This window comes from Peromyscus maniculatus, chromosome 1 (assembly GCF_049852395.1).
Source record: "Peromyscus maniculatus bairdii isolate BWxNUB_F1_BW_parent chromosome 1, HU_Pman_BW_mat_3.1, whole genome shotgun sequence".
Classification (NCBI taxonomy): domain Eukaryota; kingdom Metazoa; phylum Chordata; class Mammalia; order Rodentia; family Cricetidae; genus Peromyscus; species Peromyscus maniculatus.
In genome coordinates, this window is record NC_134852.1 from 137696420 (window position 1) to 137719875 (window position 23456).

General features: G+C 47.9%; 1 protein-coding gene across 2 annotated transcripts in view; it reads left to right on the plus strand.

Moving 5' to 3' along the window:
• Positions 1–9746: 9746 nt before the first annotated feature.
• Itgal (integrin subunit alpha L) overlaps positions 9747–23456 on the plus strand; it is a 40345-nt gene continuing 26635 nt past the window's right edge. For both annotated transcript variants that reach the window (XM_006977055.4, XM_006977056.4), the window contains exons 1-12: positions 9747–9884; positions 10074–10194; positions 11176–11275; positions 12864–12958; positions 13067–13134; positions 14649–14766; positions 14882–15012; positions 15962–16107; positions 20382–20514; positions 20634–20784; positions 22176–22249; positions 22343–22475. In XM_006977055.4, coding sequence (XP_006977117.2) covers positions 9879–9884; positions 10074–10194; positions 11176–11275; positions 12864–12958; positions 13067–13134; positions 14649–14766; positions 14882–15012; positions 15962–16107; positions 20382–20514; positions 20634–20784; positions 22176–22249; positions 22343–22475 — 1276 coding nt within the window. In that variant the 5' untranslated portion in view covers positions 9747–9878. The remainder of the gene's footprint in view (positions 9885–10073; positions 10195–11175; positions 11276–12863; positions 12959–13066; positions 13135–14648; positions 14767–14881; positions 15013–15961; positions 16108–20381; positions 20515–20633; positions 20785–22175; positions 22250–22342; positions 22476–23456) is intronic.

Sequence of the window (23456 nt, forward strand, 5' to 3'; positions counted from 1 at the left end):
TTAGATCAGCAAGAACAAGATCCTGGGCTCCAACTCTGGTACCATAAAACAAAGGCATGAACCCAGCTTTCTCTTTCTCTTTCCTTGACAGAGTCTCATGGATTCCAAGCTAGCCTGGCACTTTTGATCTTCCTGACTCAGCCCCCAAATGTTGAGATTGCAGACATGTGCCACCATGTCCAGCTGTCAGAAGTTTGCAAAGCAGAAGAGAGCCACATTTAGATTAGGTTAAGATGGCGGTCCCTTTGAGGGAGAAGAGCCATGGTTATGACCATCGGTGCCAGGGAGGATCAAAGAAAAGTCTGAACAGAAGTGTTGGAGATGAGAAATGGTTCCAAGGACCTGATAATTGACTAAGAAGGTGTTGTGTGTGTGTGTGTGTGTATGTGTGTGTAAGAGAGAAAGAGAGAGAGATGAGACGAGAGAGAGACAGAGAGAGAGAGAGAGAGAGAGAGACTTGCTGCCTCAGGACTTCCCCAATGTGGTCCCAGCCTGAGATCTTTGTGGCCAACTTCCTCAGGGGAATCACTTTCTTAGTTTGACCCCCTGACTTCCCGTAACTCCTGAGCCTCGAAGCTTCCTAAGCCTCTTAAACAGAAGGGGGAGAAACAACTGGGTATTTGCTATGGTTCAAATACATGTCTCTCCACGCACATATTGGAACTCAGACCCCAAGGTGTTAGTAATAACTGAGAACTGGACTGGGTGTAGGTCAGTAGAACTTAGGGTGAGGCCCTGGGTCCAATTCCCAGAATCAAAGGTGTGTGTTACTGTGCCCAGCTGTCCTGTTTGCCCCTCCCCCTCCTTCCTGGTGGCTCTGAGGTCACGCTAGAAGTTCTGCCCTTACAGATGGTGTTAGTGTAGTGCTCTATAGACAGTCTTAAGGGATAGCCTGTGCCATTCTCCTTTTAAGTCTTTATTTAATTTGTGTGTAGAGTGTCTAGGATAGCCAGGGGGAGGCATCAGATCTCTTGGGGCTGAGAACCACAGCTTGAGTAGCTCAGACAACGAAATCCCCCTGCTTCAGTCGTGACGTTGGATTTCGCTCTCACACTCAGCTGTGGGAAGGTCCTTCCATGTTCCTGCTCCTTACACTCCTGCTGGACTTCTAACTTCCAGGTTCTCCTATTTTTGTTTTTGTTTTTTTTTTGAGATAAGGTTTCTCTGTGGAGCTGTGGCTGTCCTGGAACTCGTTCTATAAACCAGACTGGCCTTGAACTCATAGAGATTCGCATACCTCTGCCTTCTGAGTGCTGGGATTAAAGGCATGCATGACAACTGCCTGGATATTTCTCCCTTTTCGTGATGAGAACACTCATCCTACTCATATTCTCCATTGAATTCTGGAAACTCATGACTTGCTCGATATGACTGGTTCAAAACTGGAGGAAAAACCGATTCTCTTCGGCCTCAGGGTGAACCATACATTAAGTTCCACCTGAATCCAATTGAGATGACAATTTAGGAGCTGGGTATAGTGGCACGCATCTTTAATCCCAGCACTCAGGAGGCAGAGACAAGCAGATCTGAGTTTGAAGCCAGCCTGATCTGTAGAAAGAGTTCCAGGTCAGCCAGAGCTACACAAGAAACCCTACCCTGTCTAAAGAAAGAGGGAGGGAGGGAGGAAGGGAGGAAGGAAGGGAGAGAGAGAGAGAGAGAGAGAGGTATTATTGTATTCCCCCAAATATTGTGCATGCTAATAAACTTATCTGGGGTCATAGACAGAGCAGCCACAATATTAAACATAAAGGATAGGCAGTGGTAGCACATGCCTTTAATCCTAGCATTCCAGAGGCAGAAATCCATGTGTTCAAGGATACAGACAGGCATGGTGACTCATCACGCCTTTAATCCCAGAAAGCGAGCCTTTAATCCCACGGAGTGGTGGTGGAAAGCAGAAAGGTATATAAGGTGTGAGGACCAGAAACTAGAAGCACTTGGCTGGTTAAGCATTCAGGCTTTTGAGCAGCAATTCAGCTGAGACCCATTCTGGATGAGGACTCAGAAGCCTCCAGTCTGAGGAAACAGGACCAGCTGAGGATCCGACAAGGTGAGGTAGCTGTGGCTTGTTCTGCTTCTCTGATTTTCCAGTGTTCACCCCAATAACTGGCCTCAGGCTTGATTTTATTAATAAGAACTTTTAAGATTCCTGCTACAAAAGAGAGAAGAGATTTAGGGCTCAGGCTGTAAAGTTGATATTGAAGTATTTTTTGAGGCCATCTTGGGATAGAACTTTTTGCAAATATATTTTGCAAATGAGAAAGGCAGGTGGAACGGCCCCAGACCTTAGCACAACTGACTTCTATGAATCAGGCTCAGCATACAGACACTACTACCCGTCAAAACTAAAACAAAGGCCTAATCCATCAAAGTCCACAGTTCTGGGAAAGTCTCTAAATGTTCTAACCTTGCTTTTTGGCTTCTGTAGTTCTGCTTCTGGCTATATGTTCTTGCTGTCTGAAGTATGTCAACCCAGGACACGTTTTTTTGTGCTTCAAAGCTCACCCTGAGGAAGACTCGGTGCTTCTCTGGGATCCTGAACACCTGGTACAGTTGCTGGTTGACTAATAAAGACATCCTATCGGCCTAAACCCACGTGTGAGAAATCTTCTCTGGTGACAACCCCACAGGAGCATGCATATTGGGAGCCATGGGGTTTGAATATTTGTGTTTCCCCCAGACTTTATGCTGAAGTTTAGCCCCAATGCAAAGATATATGGAGGTATGGTCTTCAGGAAACAGAAGGAAGACAGGAAACAGAAAATGAAAACTCCCCAAGACACCAAGTATTTTGTTCTACAGTCCAAGCAGACTGCAGACACTAGACTGATAAGTTAATAAATGAATGTGCTCACCAGAAGTGATGGCTCACACCTGTAATCCCTGCAGGTGGTACTCTGTGGGGGGAAGATTACTTTGAGTGTGAAGCTAGGCCGGGCTGTAGAGCTAGACCCTGATTCAAAACAAAGATAGAGAGGTGTAAAAGCCTGCCCAAGCCTGATGACCTGAGCCCGATCTCCAGAAGCCCCTAAAACATCTGACACAGTGGCCAGCATCTGGAGAGAATATGCCAGAAGCTGGCAAGCAGCATGCGGCACAGAGAGATCCCTGCCTCAGTGAGCGTGGAACGAAGGACAGACGCCCCAAAGTTGTCCTCTGACCTTCACATACCTGCTGTGGTGTGCTCATGCCTACACACACACACACACACACACACACACACACCAAAATGAAAACTAGGCCAGCAGGCAGTGGTGGCACATGCCTTTAATCCCAGCACTCAGGAGGCAGAAGCAGGCGGATTTCTATGAGTTCAAGGCCAGCCTGGTCTACAGAGCTACACAGAGAAACCCTGTCTTGAAAAACCAAAAAAAAAAAAAAAAAAAAAAAACCCAGAAAAACAAACAAAAAAAGAAAGAAAGAAAGAGAGAGAGAGAGAGAGGGAAAGAGAGAAAGAAAGAGAGCAAGGCCCGACGTGGTGGCACTTAGTCGCAGCACTCTGAGTGGAAGAGGCGGGCAGATCCCTAAGAGTTTCAGGTCATCCAGGGCTACACAGTGGAGGCTGTCTCAAAAATAAAAAGTTAAAATAAAAAACAAAAGAACAGTTACTTACCCTTTCGCTTGTTTGTGTTTCTCTGTCTCCCCCCACCCCACCCCATCTCCCTCCATCTCCTCTCTCTGTCTCTCTTTCCCCCCTTTTCTCATTCTCTCTCCCTACTTCCTCCATTTCTCAACTCTCCCTCCCCCATCTCTATTCCCCACCTCTCTCCCTTCCTCCTTCCTTTTTGAGAAGGCTAAGCAAATACCAAGACAGGCTCCTAATAACTCAGTTAAGAACTAAGCCTCAGTTCCTGCCTCTTGAAACTGGACAGACAGTTTTTGAAGAAGACACGATGAACAAAGGGCAATTAATCACCACTGCCCCTGACTGCAAAGGACAAAGGGAACTACACTTACCAGGCCTGAACCAGCCCCCACAGTATCTCACGGCAATAACCAAATAAGGACAGAGCCTGGGACTTGTCCCAAAATGGGAAAACTGTAGCCCTAGCTAACTCCTGCTAGCCTTAACCAATCAGGAATGTACAAATATGATTGCCTCTCACACAAGCCAATCCTAGATAGAATGATCTCACTGCCTTTAGAATTCCTTTACCTGAACATAAAAGAGCCTGCAAGCTTCTCTCGGGTCAATACTTTTTCTTTGTCTCTGATGTGCAGCCCCAGCAGGCTGGCACTTTTACTCTCAAGATAATAAACGCTCTTGTTGATTGCATACATGGACGGTGGTCTTTTGTGAGACCTCTCTAGGACCCTAACACTATTCTTTCTTCCTCCCTTTCTCTTCTCACCTCTCCTCCTGTTCTCCCTTTCCTTCCCTCCTCAGGATCCACTCATGCCATTTTCAAGTACTTCTTCCACTGACCTTCTTGCCCCCAGTAACCTCTTTATTCTTTTTCTTTACACATTTTTTTTTGTGCAGTTGAGTTTTAAAATGTACATGCTTTTTGAAAGTTCAAAAGAGTGTTTGGCTGTAACAGCTGCTTTCTCTACAGAAGATCAAAAAGACTAGATTACTCTGAATTATCTGATCTTAGCCTAACATTTTGTTTTCTTTTCTTTTCTGTTTTTTTGAGACAGGGTTTATCTATGTAGCTTTTGAACTCACAGAGATCCACCTGCCTCTGCCTCCCAAGTGCTGGGATTAAAGGCATGCGCCATCACTGCCCAGCTTACATTTTGTTTTCTTTTGAGATAAGCTCTTACTATGCATCCCTGATTGGCCTGGAAGTCACTCTGTACACCAGTCTGGTCTTTGAACTCATGGGGATCTGCCTTCTGATTGATGAAAATAAAGGCATGCACCACCATGCCTGGCCTTAACTGAACATTTTTTAAAAAAAGATTGAGATCTTCAGGCAGTGGTGATGCATGCCTTTAACTCCAGCACTTAGGAGGAAGAGGCAGGGGGATCTCTGTGAGTTCCAAGGCCAGCCTGGTCTACAAAGCAAGTTCCAGAACAGCCAAGGTTACACAGAGAAACCCTATCTTGAAAAAAGAAAAAAAAAAAAAACAACCCCTCTCCCCTCTCAAAAAAATTGAGCTCATTCCATCCCATAGCCAACCTGTCATGAAGCAGCTGCGGGGAGATTTGGGATGATGGGTGAGAGAAGCCTCTGACCTCTGACCTTGCAGGCTGAGCAGATTGCTCAGCACAAATAGAATGAAAATGTCTTTCCCAATGTCCAGTGAGTAAAGACAGTGCTCCAGTCTCTCATGTCTCTCTTCCTTCAGTGTGGGGACTGGACCTAGAGCCTTGTGTGTACTTGTCAAGTGCACCCCTCAGCTATGACCCCAGCTTCCTCTTCCTCTTTCCTCCTCTTTTTCTTTTGAGATAGGCTCTTCCTAAGTTACCAAGGTTCAAACTTGCCATCCTCCTGCTTCAGCCTCTCAAGCAGCTGGGATTATAGGTTTCTGTGACACGATGCCCTGTTTTTATGATTTAAAAAAAAATAGTAAAATTATGCATTCTTATTGTAAAAAATCAGATAACAAACAAATGTATAAAGCTTCTACAGAAGTAGCCACTATTTAGAATTGGGTTGTAGAGGTGCTGGGGATGTAGCGCTGTGGCTTACCTAGGAGGCGTGAAGCCCCGGGTCTGTAAAGTAGGTATGGTGGCGCATGACAGTAACCCCAGCACAACAGTGCTGGCAGCAGGAGGGTCCAGAGTCACCCTCTGCTGTCTAGGAGTTCAACACCATCTATCTCAAAGGGAAAACATTTTTGTCTATCTGTTAGATTTTCATTTATTAATTATTTTGTTTTGTCAAGACTAGGTTTCTCTGTGTAGCCCTGGCTGTCCTGGAGTTCCCTCTGTAGACCTGGCTGGCCTTGAACTCAGAGATCTGTTTGCCTCTGCTTCTGGAGGGCTGGGACTAAAGACATGTGCCACCACACCGGGCAAGTTTTTAATTTTTAATCTGTTTGCTATTTATTGTGTATGTAGTGGAGGGGATGCATGTGTGGGTCAGAGGACCACTTTTGGAGGAGATGATTTTCAGTTTCTACTGTGTGGATCCCAGGGACTGAACTCAAGTCGTCAGGCTTGGCAGCAAGGCCTTAGCACACTGAACCACTGCACCGCTCTCGTCCTTTAGATTTTCAAAACACACACACACACACACACACATGCGAATATTATTTTGTTTTGCCTTTGAGACAGGGTCTCGTGTACTCCTGGTTGGCCTTGAATTCACAAAGTAGTTGAGGGTGACCTTGAACTCTTTTTTTTTTAAGCCACAACATTTCCTTTCTTGCTCATCCCCGAGATCACACATTAATAAACACATCACAATATAAACCACTTTACAAACATAAAAGTCCCACAGCCTTACAAATTTGACCTCCTTAAAAATATCCAGTCTTTTTTAAAATCCAAATTCTCTGTAAAACTCCAAAACCTCTTTTTAAACAAGGTTAAAATCTCTCAACTGTGGACTCCTGTAAAATCAAAAACAAATCAAGTACTTTCTTACTTCAAGAGGGAAGAACCAGGACACAATTACAATCCGAACAAAGCAAAACGAAATCCCCCGAAGTGTAAACAATGGAGTGTCCAGTGTCTGGGATCCACTCACAATCTTCTGGGCTTCTCCGAAGTGCCTGGGTCACTTCTCCGGCTCCGCCCTCTGCAGCACACACAGCTCTTCTTCTAGGCCCCAGCAGGCTCCACTCCCCTGCTGCTGCTGTTCTTGGTGGTCATCCCAGGTGCTGGCATCTCCAAAATGCTGGGGTCTCTGCTGCAGCTGGACTGCGCTTTCACCAATAGCCTCTCCTAGGCTCTCCTCATGGTGCCAAACCTCTACTTCTCTGCATGACCCCTTCAGTCCTGGGCCTTCAACTGCCACTGAGGCTGCACCTTCACCAATGGCCTCTCCTGACCTCTCAGTGCCAAGCTTCAACTGCTCTCCATGACCCCTTCATGCCTTCAAAATCTGTACCATCTGGGTGACTCTTACACATTAGCAAGTCCAGCTCCCAGCCTGAGGTACAACCTTGGCCGCCTCTGGAACACAGCTCCTTTGTGCTGACTCTCAGGAAACACTTCCCAGAAGATTTCACCTCAATGATGCTGGTCTCTTCTTCTTCTTCTTCTTTTTTTAAATTAAATTTCTAAAATTTATTTTACATACCAACCACAATTTCCCCTCTTGCCTCTGCTCCTGTTCCCCGCCCCACCTCCTTTCTTCCCCTTCCCACCCCTCATCCACTCACCAAGAAAGGGTAAATCTTTTTTTCCCCTTTTTTGTGGGTTTTTTAAGACAGGGTTTCTCAGTGTAATAAATAGCCCTATTTGTCCTGGAACTTGTTTTGTAGACCAGGCCATCCTCAAACTCAGAGATCCCCCTGCCTCTGCCTTCAAGTGCTAGGCTTAAAGGCCGCCACCACCACCACCACCACCACCACCACCACTAGCCTCCACCCATATCTTGAAGTGACTTTGATCTGCTTTGAGTTGATTTTTCTTCAAGGTAGAAGAGTGCTCTCATTTCACCCTTCGGCAGGAGACATCCAGCTTTGCAAGCAGTTTGTTGACTAAGCTGTGTTCTTTCCACTGCACAGTTTGGACACATGTCAAAGAGTTAGTGGCCAGTTCAGTCTCTGTTGATCCATTCAGACCAGGTGTGCTGCTCCAGTTCAGTCTCTGTTGATATATTCAGACCAGGTGTGCTGCTCCAGTTCAGTCTCTGTTGATATATTCAGACCAGGTGTGCTGCTCCAGTTCAGTCTCTGTTGATATATTCAGACCAGGTGTGCTGCTCCAGTTCAGTCTCTGTTGATCCATTCAGACCAGGTGTGCTGCTCCAGTTCAGTCTCTGTTGATCCATTCAGACCAGGTGTGTTGCTCCAGTTCAGTCTCTGTTGATATATTCAGACCAGGTGTGCTGCTCCAGTTCAGTCTCTGTTGATACATTCAGACCAGGTGTGCTGCTCCAGTTCAGTCTCTGTTGATACATTCAGACCAGGTGTGCTGCTCCAGTTCAGTCTCTGTTGATCCATTCAGACCAGGTGTGTTGCTCCAGTTCAGTCTCTGTTGATATATTCAGACCAGGTGTGTCGCTCCTGTAAGGCCAAGGCAGGAAGATTGCTGTATGAGGCCAGCCTGGGCCAATAGAGACCTTATCTTAAACCAAAACCACACACATACACACACACCTTTAACCCCAGCACTTGGGAAGCAGAGACAGGCAGATCTCTGTGAGTTTGAGGCCAGCCTGGTCTACAGAGCTGAGTTCCAGGATAGCCAGGGCTACACAGAGAAACCCTGTCTTGAGAAAACAAAACATATATGTTTATAAAGTTGTACAATCATCTCGACTATCAAACCCAGAACATTAAATATTAATTACAGACCCACTAGCAGCCACTCTCTCTCCGGCTCCTTCTCAGCTACTCTTCTCTCTCTCTAGGCTGGGACTGTAGTTCAATGGTAGATAACTTAACCAGCAGCCTGAGGTGCTACAATTGAGTACCAACATCACACATACAAAAAATTTATACTTGTTCTGTACCCGTGACTCAAAGGAAATTCCACATGTGAGCCTTTGTGCCTAGCTGCTCTCACGGAGCCTGTCTTCAGGGTCTTCATTGTGGCATGCATTGGCTCTCTCTCCTGCCTCCATACCCAAGTGTGGGGATTACAGGCTGCCTTGCCTGGCCCCGCTCTTTCTTTAAGGACTAATATTGTTGAGCATCCCCTCAACTTCTTGTTGGCCATTCACATATCATTTGTAAAGAAATGTCTGCCTGGGCTGCGGGGGGATGTAGCTAGTGGGGGAATGCTTGTTTAGCACACAGGGCCTGGAATCAATGCCCGCATCACAGAAAGAAATGTCTTCCCAAACCTTTTGCTCATTTGAAACATAAATAACATGAACTGAGGGGTGTGGCTCAGCCACAGAGCAAGTCCTGCATCAGGTATGAAGCTGTCAGTTTGAAAAAAAAAAATGACTTATTTTTAATTTTTAAAAGTATATTCATTTATAAAACCTTGATTTTCTAAATTATCACATGTGTGTGATGAGTGAGTACACATGGAGGTCAGAGGACAATTTTGACCTATGTGGGCTCTGGGGGGAACTCGGTGGTCAGGCGGGCACCACAAGTCTCTTTATCCACCCAGCCGTCTCACAGGCTCAGTAGTTGAATTTGTTGTTGTTGTTGTTGTTACTTTTTGGTTTTTTGTTTTGTTTTGTTTTAAGACAGGGTTTCTCTGTGTAGTCCTGCCTGTCGTGGAACTTGCTCTCTAGACCAGGCTAGACCTGAACTAGCTGGGACTGAAGACATGCCCCACACCACCCGGCTAGTAAATTGTAATTGATTTTTTAAAAAAGGAAATTAATAAAGAAGAGAAGCGCTCCAAAGCTGTCTTGTTGTCGTCGAGGTGTCTTTGTGTCCCGAGTTCTCCATCTATTGTCTCGAGTTCTCCTGCATCATCATCTGTGCTACTGGTAAATGTTTCCTCCCATTCTAAGGATTTTATTTCATTTTTTAAGAAACAAAATTAGCTCTGGAACATTCCATTCTGTAGCTCGCTCCAGGCTCTATCTCCCCATCTTCTTATCACCCACATTCTTCCTCTGTGGTTCAGCAGCATGCTTAAGAGTTGTTTCCTGAGCAGACCTCTTATGTTTTTGTGTTTTGTTTTAGATTATAATTACAGCACTTCTCCCCCTTCTTGCCCCCACCCAGACCCTCTCGTGTGCCCCTCCCCCTCTATCGCGCCTCGAAGCGTCTTCCGGGGACTGAGGCTGCGCGCAGCTGAAGAGGCCATCGTTTACCCGCCTTGCTGTCTGCTCTTGGATGATGTGAAAATGCAAGTAGGCACAGGAAGTGTATCTAACCTGCTTATACTTCCTCTCTGAACCGAGAGGTTTCACAACCCCGGCAGGAGCATACCCCTCCCTCCACCCCCACCCAGTGTCGCCAGCCTGGTGGCCCTGAGAAAGTCACACTGCAAGGGGCCCCATGCAGGAGGCACCGACATTTCCCTCTTCCACCCTGTCTAGGTTGCCAGAAAATCTCAAGAGCTCTCAGAGACTGAGGCTGGACCCACAGGTCCCTCCTTGCCGCAGATGAGTTTCCGCATCACCGACCCCAGGCTGTTGCTATTGGGACTCCAGCTGTTTGGTAGGAAATCCAGGAGGGATGGGCAAAGGGACAGGAGAAACTAGAAGGCTTTGTAGAGCTGAAGAAAATGAGGAGCCACTCTGAGGGTCGGGTGGCACAAGCGATGTGGGCCCCAGGAGCCTCAGAGAGATCATGGGAACCACATGAAGTCAGGGAGAGAAAAGACGGGGGAAGAAAGCTGTGGGGGAGGGGAGCGGGCTTCAAGGGTTTAGGTAGATGGTTGGTGGGACCCAGGGCTGGGAGGAGAATTTGGGGTCGGGTTACTACTCCACCTCCACTGTATTAGCTCTCCTTGGAAGTTTAGGCAAGTCTTTCCCTTTCAGAAGCATCACCCCCCCACCCCACCTTCACTTGAATAAATAAGGGTACCCTCATGCCTGACATCCCAGGACACAGGGTGCTAAGTCTGACTGTAAGGAAAGCTGGGCCAGAGTCTGAGGATGACACTCTTGCTGGAAGAGGAGGGTGTTGATTCTAAAGGTTCAGGAGATGCCTATGCCTGGTGGGTAGCGTTGGGGAGCTTGAGTTCAGCCCCCTGCTGGGCATAAGAGATGGAGATTCAATGAGGCTGATCCTTGGGGTTCTCAGGTGCTGGGCTGCAAGACCCCCAGGAAAGAGCAGTGTGTAGAGCAGCCGTGGGGCCCCCTCTTTTGGTCCCTGCCTGGGAACTCGGTCGTTCTCTGCTTGGGGGCCTCTTTCCCTGGCTTTCTCATGGGCCTCCGCCTTCTTACCCTTCCTTCTTTGCCAGTAGGTCCAGGGGGAAGTTGAGTCCTCGGGTCTGGGAGGAGTTGCCTGTGCTGTGGGAGACAGACGATGTCATCTCGTGGTCTCCAGTCCAGGCTCTTGGAGGGAAAGTCCTGGCACCAGTCCATCTCTGCTGGGGTGTTGACAGCCTCTGGGTTCTGAGGAAGAGGCCCTGGGGCGGCACGTGGGATGTGGGGTCCAGACAGGAAGCAGCTGATTGAAGTTTACTACCCCCAGTCAAGGCCTGGAGCTACAACCTGGACACGCGGCATGCGCAGAGCTTCTTGGCGCACGCTGGAAGACACTTTGGGTACCGGGTCTTGCAGGTTGGAAATGGGTGAGTTGTTACCCTTTCAACCCCCCTCCACCACCAGCAGAGTGTGCAGGGCCCCACATCTGCCCAGGGTCAGAGAGCCAGGGGTGGGGTGGGGTGTCATCTCTCAGGAGCTGGCCTCACTTCTGCAAGTGTCTGCTAGATGGACTCTCTGAGACAGGGGAAGGCTCTCCAGTACCACACAATGAGGGTGATGGGTAATGTGCTGCATGAATGTCTAGGGGACCTCTCCCCTCCCTTTCCTAATTTATAACCTAGTTGAGCACATAGTAGGCAAGCTTGGTCATTGATGGCTTTGGTGGTGTTGGTGGTGTTTGAACACTGATCAGTGTGTTAAGGCAAGCTTGGTCATTGATGACTTTGGTGGTGGTGGTGTTTGAACACTGATCTGTGTGTCAGGCAAGCTTGGTCATTGATGGCTTTGGTGGTGTTTGAACACTGATCTGTGTGTTAGGCCAGCTCTCCACTGAGCTGCATCCTCAGTCTTCACTTCCTTGTTTGCTTTGGTTGGAGACAGCGTCTGTGGATCAGTCAGCTTTCACACTTGCTGTAGCCGAGCATAGTCTTGAACTTCTGATGCCCTGGCCTCTACCTCTGGGGTGCCACCGGACCTCGTTTCTTTTTAATTTTATTTTGAGACAGAGTCTTATTATATTCCCACGGCTAGCTTGGGACTTACTGTCCTCCTGCCTCAATCTCTGAGTAGCGGAGATGCCAGGCCTGTGTCGTCACAAAATAACTTTGGAGTTGATGACTAAGGGAATGAAGTCTTAAGGTGTCCATCTGACAGACCACTCTTCTAGATTGCAAATGGAAAGAAGTCTTAATGTTCTAGAATGATGCTATTTGGCTATTTGGAAAGAGGACATGGAGGAGCTCCCCTGAAGAGTAAGAGCTGAATGGCTTTGGCAGCAAGTTTTTTAGCATATGATTGTTATCGTTGGTGGTGTGTGTGTGTACACGAATACTATATGGCACATGTGGAAGTCAGGACACCTGCTGGAGTCAGTTCCCTCCTTCTACCATTTGGGTCCTGGAGAGCAAATCAAGCTCAGGTTGTCGAGCTGGTTAAGCACCTTTACCCACAGAACTATCAGCCTTGCACCACTTTGAAGTACTTGTTAAGATACATAGCTGGTCGGTGGCGGCACACACCTTTAATTCTGATACTCAGGATGCAGAGGCAAGCGGAACTTTGTGAGTTCAAGGCCAGCCTGGTCTACAGAGCTAGTTCTAGGACAACCACAGCAACAAAAAGAAACCCCATCTTGAAAAAACAAAAAACAAAACAAAAGAGCCTGGTGTGGTGGTACACAACTGTACTCTTGGCACTTGAGAGAGAGAGGAAAAGTTGGATCTCTGTGAGTTCAAGACTAGCCTGGTCTACATAGCAAGTTCTAGGCTAATCAGGGATACCTGTATAGTGAAACCCTGTCTCAAAGAGAAGAGAAAAAAGAAAGAAAGAAAGAAAGAAAAGAAAAGGAAGGAAGGAAGGAAGGAAGGAAGAAGGAATGGGTAGGAAATAAGAAAAGAAGGACTGGGTAGGCAAAGGCCTAGGCAACTTCATCTCACAAGTGAGATTTCCCGTCAGGGTCATCGTGGGAGCTCCCGGTGAGGGGAACAGCACAGGAGGTCTCTATCAGTGTCACCCAAGCAGTGGCTCCTGCCAGCAACTCAGCCTGCAAGGTGAGTAAGGAGGAAGGAGATGGGGAGTGGGGTCCTGGGGAAACTGAGGCTGACCCCAACACACTTGGTGGCCGGAGTTCCTCCATGTTGCCTTTCTGGTGTGTACAGGTTCTAATTATACCTCCAAATACTTGGGAATGACCTTAGTGACAGACGCCACCGATGGAAGCCTTTTGGTAAGAATTTTGTGTGATGTTATTAGGGTCTGGGGAGCTGAGCACTGGGAAAGAGAATCCAGATATGGGGGTACAGACCTGTAATCCCAGCACAGGACAGCTGAGACAGCCTGGGCTGCATAGTTATGAGCCAGCCTGGGTTACATAATGAGACTCTGTCTCAGAAAGGAAAAAGAAATAGATAAAAGACCTGATAAAATGTTAGCGGCATCAGAGATTCGGGTTCAGCTGATGCTTTCTGAGAACGGACTGGGAGCCAGTGTCTTCCTGCCTTTCTCACATAGTCTGGGCTGGCCTCAGACTCACTACACAGCTGAGGTTGACCTTGAACTACCAGTCTTTCTGCCTCCAAATGAGCTACACAGCACATCTATATACAGGCTACTTACAATTATTGTATTTTTTTAAGATTTATTTATTATGTGTACAGCATGTATGCCTGCAGGCCAGAAGAGGGCACCAGATCTCATTACAGATGGTTGTGAGCCACCATGTGGGTGCTGGGAATTGAACTCAGGACCTCTGGAAGAGTAGTCAGTGCTTTTAACCTCTGAGCCATCTTTCCAGCCCACAATTATTTTTAATGTTCCAATAGTTGCAGATTTGTACAGTTAGTGGGTTGTTGTTGTTATTGTTGTTTTAATTGATACAGGGCCCTGATCTGTAGCCCAGGCTGTCCATCTCTTGCTTCATCTTCCCCAATGCTGAGATTACAGGCATGTGCCTCCATGCGATGTTGTGTTTACTTGTGACTTGTTTGCTTAGCTACTATTACAGGTCAGGCACTGTGTTAGATTCCATGGGGGTAAGGCTGTAAGATACAAAGATGGACAAAGGACAAAAGCCTTGTCTGTAAACTTCAGTCTGTAGTTATAAAGGCAAAGAGCAGTATTGTCTATTCTGGAAAGGTGAGGTTTCGATTTGGTGCATGAAGGGTGTGTGGTTGGGAGGGGTAGCCCTGGAAATGTAGGGCACTGTGATGAACTAAGGAGGTTAGATGTCATTCCACAGGTGGTGAGCATCCACCGTTACAGAACACTGGGATGTGGAGACCCTCAGAGGCAGAAAGGCTTTGCTTTGAAAACCATTTGGGCTGGGTATGGTGGCACATACCTTGAATCCCAGCACTCACGATGTACAGGCAGGTGGATCTTGTGAGTTCAAGGCCAGCCTGGTCTACAGAGTGAGTTCCAGGACAGTCAGGGTTACACAGAGAAACCTTGTCTTAAAAAGAGAGAAAGAAAGAGAGAGAGAGAGAGAGAGAGAGAGAGAGAGAGAGAGAGAGAGAGAGAGAGAGAGAAAGAAAGAAAGAAAGAAAGAAAGAAAGAAAGAAAGAAAGAAAGAAAGAAAGAAAGAAAGAAAGAAAGAAAGAAAGAGGAGGAAAGAAAGGAAAGCAAGCGGTTTGGAAGTGAGGGAGGGGGACAGGATTCCGAAGGCTCTTATTCTCTGGTGACAGCACTTGGAAAACACATAACACAGGGAAGCCTTAACTTTCTCCCCTTTCCTGCCTTCAGGCCTGTGATCCGGGACTGTCTCGGACATGTGATCAGAATACCTACCTCAGTGGCCAGTGCTTCTTCTTTCCCCAGAGTCTGGGGGGACCCGTGTTACAAGGGTATCCTGCTTACCAGGGTAAGGAATTGGAGATCTTGTGGGTAAAAATGCCTCTGAGGAGCTGGCTTCCACCGGAGCCAGCACAGCAGGCCCAACGTGGTCAGTTAGGTCTGTTTGCATGTGGTCTCTGCAGAGTGCGTGAAGGGCAAGGTGGACCTGGTATTCCTGTTCGATGGCTCAGGAAGCCTGAACAAAGAGGAATTTGTAAAGATCTTGGACTTCATGAAGGACGTGATGAGGAAGCTCAGCAACACTTCCTACCAGGTACATCCACACTTCCAGCAGGTACATCCACACTTCCTACCAGGTACATCCACACTTCCTACCAGGTACATCCACACTTCCTACCAGGTACATCCACACTTCCTACCAGGTACATCCACACTTCCTACCAGGTACATCCAACACTTCCTACCAGGTACATCCAACACTTCCTACCAGGTACATCCACACTTCCTACCAGGTACATCCACACTTCCTACCAGGTACATCCACACTTCCTACCAGGTACATCCAACACTTCCTACCAGGTACATCCACACACTGGGATCCTCAGTCGCAGACCCGAGATGCCAATCGAGGAAAAAGTATTATGAGGTGTGTGTCCAGAACGCGTGGGCACATTTGTGCCCAGACCCCTGGCAGCACCAAGTCAAAAGCGAGTCGAAAGCGGCCCAGTTCTCAGTGGCAGGTTTTTGTGCTTGTCTCTGCCTTTCCCCTCCACTTTCTCTGTAGACAGGCTTCTCTTGAGATTTCCTGGCCTGTAGCAAACTCCTAAATTTGCATGATAAAGTTCCAAAAGAGCAACTTCCTCTCAGCTGATTCCTCCTGCAAAGCCCCAGTTCTAAAGAGATTCTGACTGATGCAGATGTCCCAGGCAGAGTTCACTCTGTCTAGTTAAAGTGGCATCACAGACAGGGTCACTGGGAGGCATCCCTACCATGAGTTAGGTGGGCCCAGAGACCAGGAGCCTAGCACTCACCTCTAGGTAAAGCAGAGGTTTCTACATCTGTTTATATTTATGTTCATTTTCCAGAACGATTTGGGGCAGGGGTGTGGAGTAGGGTTCCTCGAGGTCTGCATAAGAGGCAGAGACTGGGCTGGGTGGCAGTTGCAGGGCCCTGGGTTCCCAGCGGGGAGGAAAGCAGACTGGAGCAGGACAGCATGGCGGCGCAACCAGTAACCCCATACCATGTCTTCCTCTCTGCCCCAGTTTGCTGCTGTTCAGTTTTCCACGTCGTACAAAACAGAATTTACGTTCTTGGATTACATTCAACGGAAGAACCCCGATGCTCTGCTACACCGTGTCGAACACATGCGCTTACTGACCAACACCTTTGGCGCCATCAATTATGTAGTGTAAGTTCCCTTCGGAGGAGAGACGTGTCCGTCCGTGTCTATTCACCAGCTCTATGAGGGATGCAGGAAGTCAGTGGGCAGGTGCCGAGTGTGGCAGTTTACTGTATCAATTCAGGTGGAGAGCAGCGTGTGGTTAACCCATACCCTTTTTTTTTTTTTTTTTTTTTTTTTTTTGGTTTTTGAGACAGGGTTTCTCTGTGTAGCTTTGGAGCTTTTCCTGGATCTCACTCTGTAGCCCAGGCTGGCCTCGAACTCACAGAGATCCGCCTGGCTCTGCCTCCCGAGTGCTGGGATTAAAGGCCACCACAGTGCAGCTCTCACACACAAAAATCTTTAGAAAATCCCCCCAAGCCTACCTCGAGCCAGGCATAGGGAGCCTCCTTGTAATCCTAGCTGCTCAGGAGACTGAAGCAGGCCAATCACTTGAGCCCAGGAGTTCAGACACTATAGTGAGACCCCCATCTCTAAAATCTAACACAGCAGCCAGGTGTGGTGGCGCACACCTTTAATCCCAGCACCCAAGAGAGAGAGGCAGGAGGATCTCTGTGAGTTTGAAATCAGCTTGGTCTACATAGGAAGTTCCAGGACAACCAGGGCTCTGTAGAGAGTTCCTGTCTCAAAAAAACCAAACCAAACCAAACCAAAAAAACCAAAACCAAACCAAACCAAAACAAAACAAAAGATAAAACAGGCTAGGGAGATGGCATAAAGATGGTAGCTATATGCATTTGGTGACGTGAGTTCAGATGCCTAGACTCCCTGTGAAGATCTGAGGTAATGGCAAGATGGCAAGAGACAGAGGAACCTCCTAGAGGTGGCTGGGCCCGCTAGCCTGACGACATCGGGCAGCGGCAAACAGGACAGAGGCCTGCGCCAAACAAGACCTGAGGACCCACACCAAGGCTGTCTTCTGACCACACGTGTGCAATGTCATGTGCATATCCGCACACATGAACACATCCACACAGATACACACATACATGTTTTTAAAAACTAATGCAAAAGCTTGCCCTGAAACATTAGAGTGGCCAGCAGGATGGGAGCTCAGACTAGACTGAGGGCCAGAGGGCTGACACCCCCATTTCCTTCCATGATCCCCGGGACACACACTCAGACTGTGTGACTAGGAGGAAAGGTCCCTGCCATCTCACTTTTCTTTTTTCCATTTTCTCTTCTCTGCCACACTTGTGTAAGTTGAACGTAAACAGCGCGCACTGTGCCTTTGAAGACGCTCTGGGTGCTGCTCTGTGTCTTTCTTCTGGGCTGAGTTGATCTGTGTGGCCTTTTTGTTTTCTCTGTAGAGGCTGTGGTGGGGACAAGGTTGAGCCACATGGGTTTGAAAGTCAGCAATCTCTGTCCCTCAACTGAGATGTGCAAACCCCAGTTCCATTTTCCAGGGGAGAAAATGTAACTAGTTGACCTGATTTGTGTGTTCAAGGTCCGCTCAGCTGTGGCCTGGGTCTACTTGATAGTGTGGTCAAATGATACAAACACAGACACTGGAGTCTCCCCGCTATGGGAAGGGGTCTTTATTTGAGACAGTCTTGCTATGTAGTCTTGACTAGCTTGGTACTTACTATGCAGCCCAGGCTTGCCTCAAACTTATGGCAATCCTCCTGCCTCAGCCTGCCTCTTGCTAGGATGACAGGCATACCCACCTTGTCCATCTTTGGAAGGGGTTTTGTTAGGGGAAGAGGTCCCCACATGGTAACAAGACACTCTAAAAGGTGTCGATTATGAGAGGACAAAAAAGTGGTCATGGAAATGTGTGTCATAAACACTTTGACCTCTGACTGTCCTGGGCAGAGTCCTGTGACTGAGTCAGGACTTGGCCAACTTTTTCTGCACAAGACCAGAGAATAAATCCTGTAGTGTTCTGTCTGTAGGTGGCATCTGTTCCGTATTCTTCATTGTTTGACTTTATACTCTTTCAAGATTAAAAAAAAAAAAAAAAAAAAAAAAAAAAAGTTGTTCTTAGCTAGTAAACTGAGGACAGGCTGGACTTTGCCAGTAGAGGGTGTTTGTCAAGTTCTAGGTACTAGGCATCCATATTCCTAGTGAGTGAAGCTTCTGTCCTCTTGGCGCTTAACATTTCAGTAAGAGAGAAGTGTGATAAACGAGATAAGTAAGCGAGTTACGTAGCGCAGCAGATGAACGTGCTATACAGAGAAGTAAAGAAATTGCATGGGGAGGCTGGAGAGGGAACTTCGGCAGAGAACGATGATTTGAAACAGGCTTTCTTCAGATAGCCCCAGGCTGGCCTCAAACTCACTGTGCAGACGAGGCTGGCTTTGAACTCCTGATCTTCCGGCCTCACTCTCTCAAGTGCTGGGATTAGGCCTGTACCACTACACTCAGCTGGAGAGGGGTCCTGTTGATACGACTTCCTGGAAGTGAGGCCCTGAGCCATGCAGGCCCAGAGGAAGCTTTCCATCACTCGCAAACATCTGTGACCATGAACCTATAAAGGAAAGGTTGCTTAGGTGCATAGTTTTGGCAGCTTATGTGTGTGCCACAGGATTGGAACCCAGGGCCTCCGTGTAGACAAGCATGCTACCATTAAGTTCCCACCCTTGCTCAGGTTTGGAAGCGTCAGTCTGTGACCATCTAGGCTCTACTGCTTTAGGCCGGAGCAGCACTCATAACAGGAGGGCACGGCAGGAAGAACCTGCTCACCGAATGACTCGGACGTCAAGGAGAGAAAGAGGAAGGAGTCAGGGTCCTGCTATCCCCTTCAATGACTTCGAGACCTCTCACTAAGTTCCACTTCCTAAAAGTTCCTCCAGCTGCCAAGAGTGCCACTCAGGAGACCAAGTCTTGGGGAGGACACTTAAGAGCCAACTTCAGCAAATCTGGCATGTTCAAGAAGAACCAGATGTGCTGGCACATGCTCTGATGCCAGCACTCAGGGGGCAGAGGCAGGAGGATTGATGCAAGTTCCAAGAAAGTCTGAACTACACAGGGAGTTCCAGGTCAGCCTGGGCTACATAGGAAGTTCCAGGTCAGCCTGGGCTACTAGGGAGTTCCAGGTCAGCCTGGGCTACATCGGGAGTTTAGTCAGCTATACCTTAAGTAGTGAAACTGTCTCAAAAAGACAGCTCAGTCGTTCAGAACATGTGTTACTTTGGAGAGCACCCAAATTTATTTCTCAGCATCCACACTGGGCAGCCTGGAACTCCAGCTCCAGGAGATCTAATGCCTTCTTCTGGCCTCTTCAGGCATCTGCACTCATGTGCACATCCCCCCCCCCCCAACACATGTGAATACACATAATTAAACTAAAATCTTGAGGAAAGAAAAGGGAACCAGGCCATCTCTGTGGCTGGAGAGAATAAAGAAGGGGGACATGGCAGAAGATGTGGTCAGATCGTGGCAGTGGGAGTTCAGATGAGTGAGGACTGAATCTGTAGTGAGGTCTTGACTTCCCCAGAATAAGTCATAAGGAGTTGTGAGCAGAGAAGCAATGGTCTGATTTATCTTCATTTGTGTTTTGCTTTGTTTTGGGAGATATGGTCTCACTCGTGTAGCCCAGGCTGGCTCCTAACTCACAATCCTCCTGCCTTAACCTCCCAAGTTCTGGGATCAAAGGCATATACCATGGCACCCAACACTAATTTATATTCTTAAGAAGATTCTTCTTGGGTTGAGTGTTGTGGCACATGAGGTGGAGGCAGGTGGATTTCAGGGAGTTCGAGGCCAGTCTAGTCTACATAATGAGTTCCAGACCAGCCAGGGCAACATAGTAGCGAGACCCTGTCTCAAATACAGATAAATAAAAAAGAAAGAAAACCATTTCTCTGCTGTAGCGGAGGTGAAGGCAGCTGGGCGTGGTGGGAAGGAAGAAGGGACTGATGGGTTGCCTGCCTGGAAAAAGTGACTCCACATCTCTCTGGCCACGGAGTCCTTTTCCCCACTGGAATTTCATATAGACAATCAGCTACAGCTGACTACATTGTGGTTGTCACGTGATCAGAATGGAGAGTAGGCAAAACCCAGAGTCACTCCTCCTCAAACGTCCCCATTGCTCCACGTGAACCCTGGGACATGCCACCGAGCTACCCACGACAGAACGAAGCCCACCAATCCAGAGGGAGAGGGTGGCCAAAGGGTGGGCTTGGGGCTAGGAGAACACTTGAAGGCTTGGAAGACCTGCTTGGTAGATTAGAGAAAGGCTTTCTCGTGATTGGCCGGGCAATGATCCGGTGAGCAGTGGGGGAGGGAAGCCTTGGGCTCTGCTTTGAGAGGAATTTCACATTCCCCTTCCTTGGACACAGGACCAACGTGTTCAAAGAAGAGTCTGGTGCCCGGCCAGATGCTACCAAGGTGCTTATCATCATCACCGATGGAGAGGCTAGTGACACTGGAAACATCGACGCAGCCCAAGACATCATCCGCTACATCATCGGGGTATGGTCCCTCTTCCTCTCAACTCCAGGCTCCTTCCTCGGTGTGCCAAGGTCTTCTGACTGATGGAAAACTGGTCAGAGATTTGGGGGTGTTCCAGCTCTCGCTCTTTTCCCTCACAGATTGGAAAGAATTTCAAGACTCCAAAAAGTCAGGAGAGTCTTCACATATTTGCCTCAAAACCCACAAAGGATTTTGTCAAGATTTTGGACGAATTTGAGAAGCTCAAGGGTCTATTTGATGAGCTGCAGAGGAGGATTTACACAATTGAGGGTGAGTCCCAGGCCCTGGCAGCAGGTGGAGAGGAGAGGCTGGGCAGACGGCTCACCTCACCGTCACTGATTGCGGGCCCCACATGACATAAGATGGGCAACCTGGCAGAAGCTAGGAGAGGAGCCCACAGGCGCTCTTTCCTGACCTGGAATAAGAGGAGCTTTTGGATGAAGCCCTCAGATGGAGGACTGAAAACGGAGACTTTCTCCAGGCAGCCGAGTGTGCTTGCAGGAATCAGGATCCACAGGGCAGTCCCCTGTGCCGGGACGCGGCCTCAGTGCCCAGCTCAGTGGAAGACACACTGTGGTGTATAGGGTGGGCCCAGGTGGACTTGGTCGAGGATCCTTGCTGCCTCCTGCTTGCTGTGTGACCTCAGACAGATCTCTTCTTCTCTGTTCACTTCGTTCTTTTCTGTTACATGAGAACAGTAAGGTCGGGGTGGTGCATGTCTTTAGTCTCAGCACTCAGGAAGCAAAGGCAGGAGGATCTCTGTGAGTTCAAGACCAGCTCGATCTATATAATGAGTTCCAGAACAGACAGTACTACATAGAGAGACCCTGTCACAAATAAATAAATAAATAAATAAATAAATAAATAAATAAATAAATAAATAAATAAATAGAAGAAGACAATACCAGTTATTTCTGGATGTAAAACTCAGCTGTTGTATTAGTTCCTTGTGGCCTCTGTAACAAAGTACCAAAGGCTAGTTGGCTTAAAACTGTGGAGGTATTTGCTCCATCTCCTCCTTTGGGCCGTATAGCCCAAGGTCACAGGTGGAGCAAATACCACTACATTAAACAACCTTGTCTTGGTTACTTTTCTGTTGCTATGATACAATGATGGCCTAGGTATCCCACAACTGTAGAACTCTTTTGAAAAATATGTAGTATTTTATTTAATCTTTGAGAATTTCATGCATAAATTTTATTTTATATAAATATATACAATTTTATTTTAGCCCTGGGTGTCTGGAAACTCTCACTGTGTAGATTATTAGGCTGGCTTCAAACTCACAGAGATCTGCCTGCCTCTGCCTCCCGAGTAGTAGAACCACTCCTGACTCAATATACAGTCTATTTCAATCACTCCCGACTCTCATCCTCTAGCTCCTTCCAGACCCACCCCTTACCATGCCTTCTCTCAATTTCTAGAGAGAAACAAAACCCGCAAAAAAAAAAAACTAATACACTGGGTCCAAATAGTGCTGCCTCTGTGCATATAGGTATGCGGCCGAATCCACTGTGTGGTCAGACCCTTGAAAAACCACGATTTGGTAATGTTCAAGTTTAGGCTTCCTGCCTGTCCCAAGGTCAATGTTGTGCCTCCTGCTCTCTGTTCCCACGGATCTCCCCCTTCTCATTGTCCCTTGGGTCTACTTTGTCCCACAGGCACAAGCAGACAAGACATGACATCCTTTGACATGGAGCTCTCCTCCAGTGGAATCAGCGCAGACCTCAGCGAGGTGCCGAACGATGAGATGAGGGTGCCGTGGGGATGGAGTCGGCTCAGCTGGCCCAGGATGATCCTCACCCTGTTCCTCTCCTTTTCCCAGCAGGGCCGTGCAGTTGTGGGGGCAGCTGGAGCCAAGGACTGGGCTGGGGGCTTTCTGGACCTGAAGGAAGACTTGCAGGATGCCACATTTGTTGGGAATGAACCACTAACCTCAGATATGAGAGCAGGCTATCTGGGTGAGCTTGCTGTTTTGTTCTGATTGGAGAGGTTGGAGAGTCGCTCAGACTAGCTTTCAGAATGACAGTGGAAACTGACTTACCTCTTGATTTCTTTCTTTCCTTTTCGAGGGAGAGGAAGACTTGAGGCAGAGTCTGACCTAGTCCAAGATGGCCTGGAACTCACCGCAAGCCTGTTATTTTAGCTTCCCAAATGCTAGATGACAGGTGTGGACATTTTTTTTGAGACAAGCTGTTCTGTATTCTAGGATAGATTGTATGTGAAGGCCACAGGGCATGTGTGGAGGTCAGAGGACAACTTGCAAGAGTTAGTTCTTTCTGCCATGCGTGTCCCAGCGATCCAGCTCAGAGAGATCATCAGCTTTGGTGGCAACAGCCGTCGCCTGCCGAGGCATCTCACCAGCCCGGTTTAATTTAATTTCAAGAGTTCTTTTCAGCTAGGCACGATGATGGCACAGGCCTGTAATCTCAACACTTTGGGAGGCCGAGGCAAGAAGACTGAGAGTTCAGAGGTCATCATGACTCAAACAGAGAGAGTCTGTCTCAGAAAGGAGGTGGGGGTTGGGAGGGAGCTGGGGAGGTTAACAGTGCCTGCTGCTCATGCTGAGGACCAGAGTTCAGTTCCTAGCATCTACACTGGGCAGCTCACACCACCTGTAACTCCAGCTCCAGGGACTCTGATACCCTCTTCTGGCCTCCCAGGGCGCTCTCTCTCTCTCTCTCTCTCTCTCTCTCTCTCTCTCTCTCTCTCTCTCTCTCTCTCTCTCTCTCTCTCTCAAATACATAAATAAATTTAAAAAAACTATGCTAAGCTACTGGGCAGTGGTGGAGCATGTCTTTAATCTCAGCACTTGGGGGGCGGAGGCAGGCAGATCTCTGAGTTCAAGGCCAGCCTGGTCTACAGAGTGAGTTCCAGGACAGCCGGACTACACAGAGAAACCCTGTCTCGAACCCCTCCCCCTCAAAAAAGAAATCATGCTA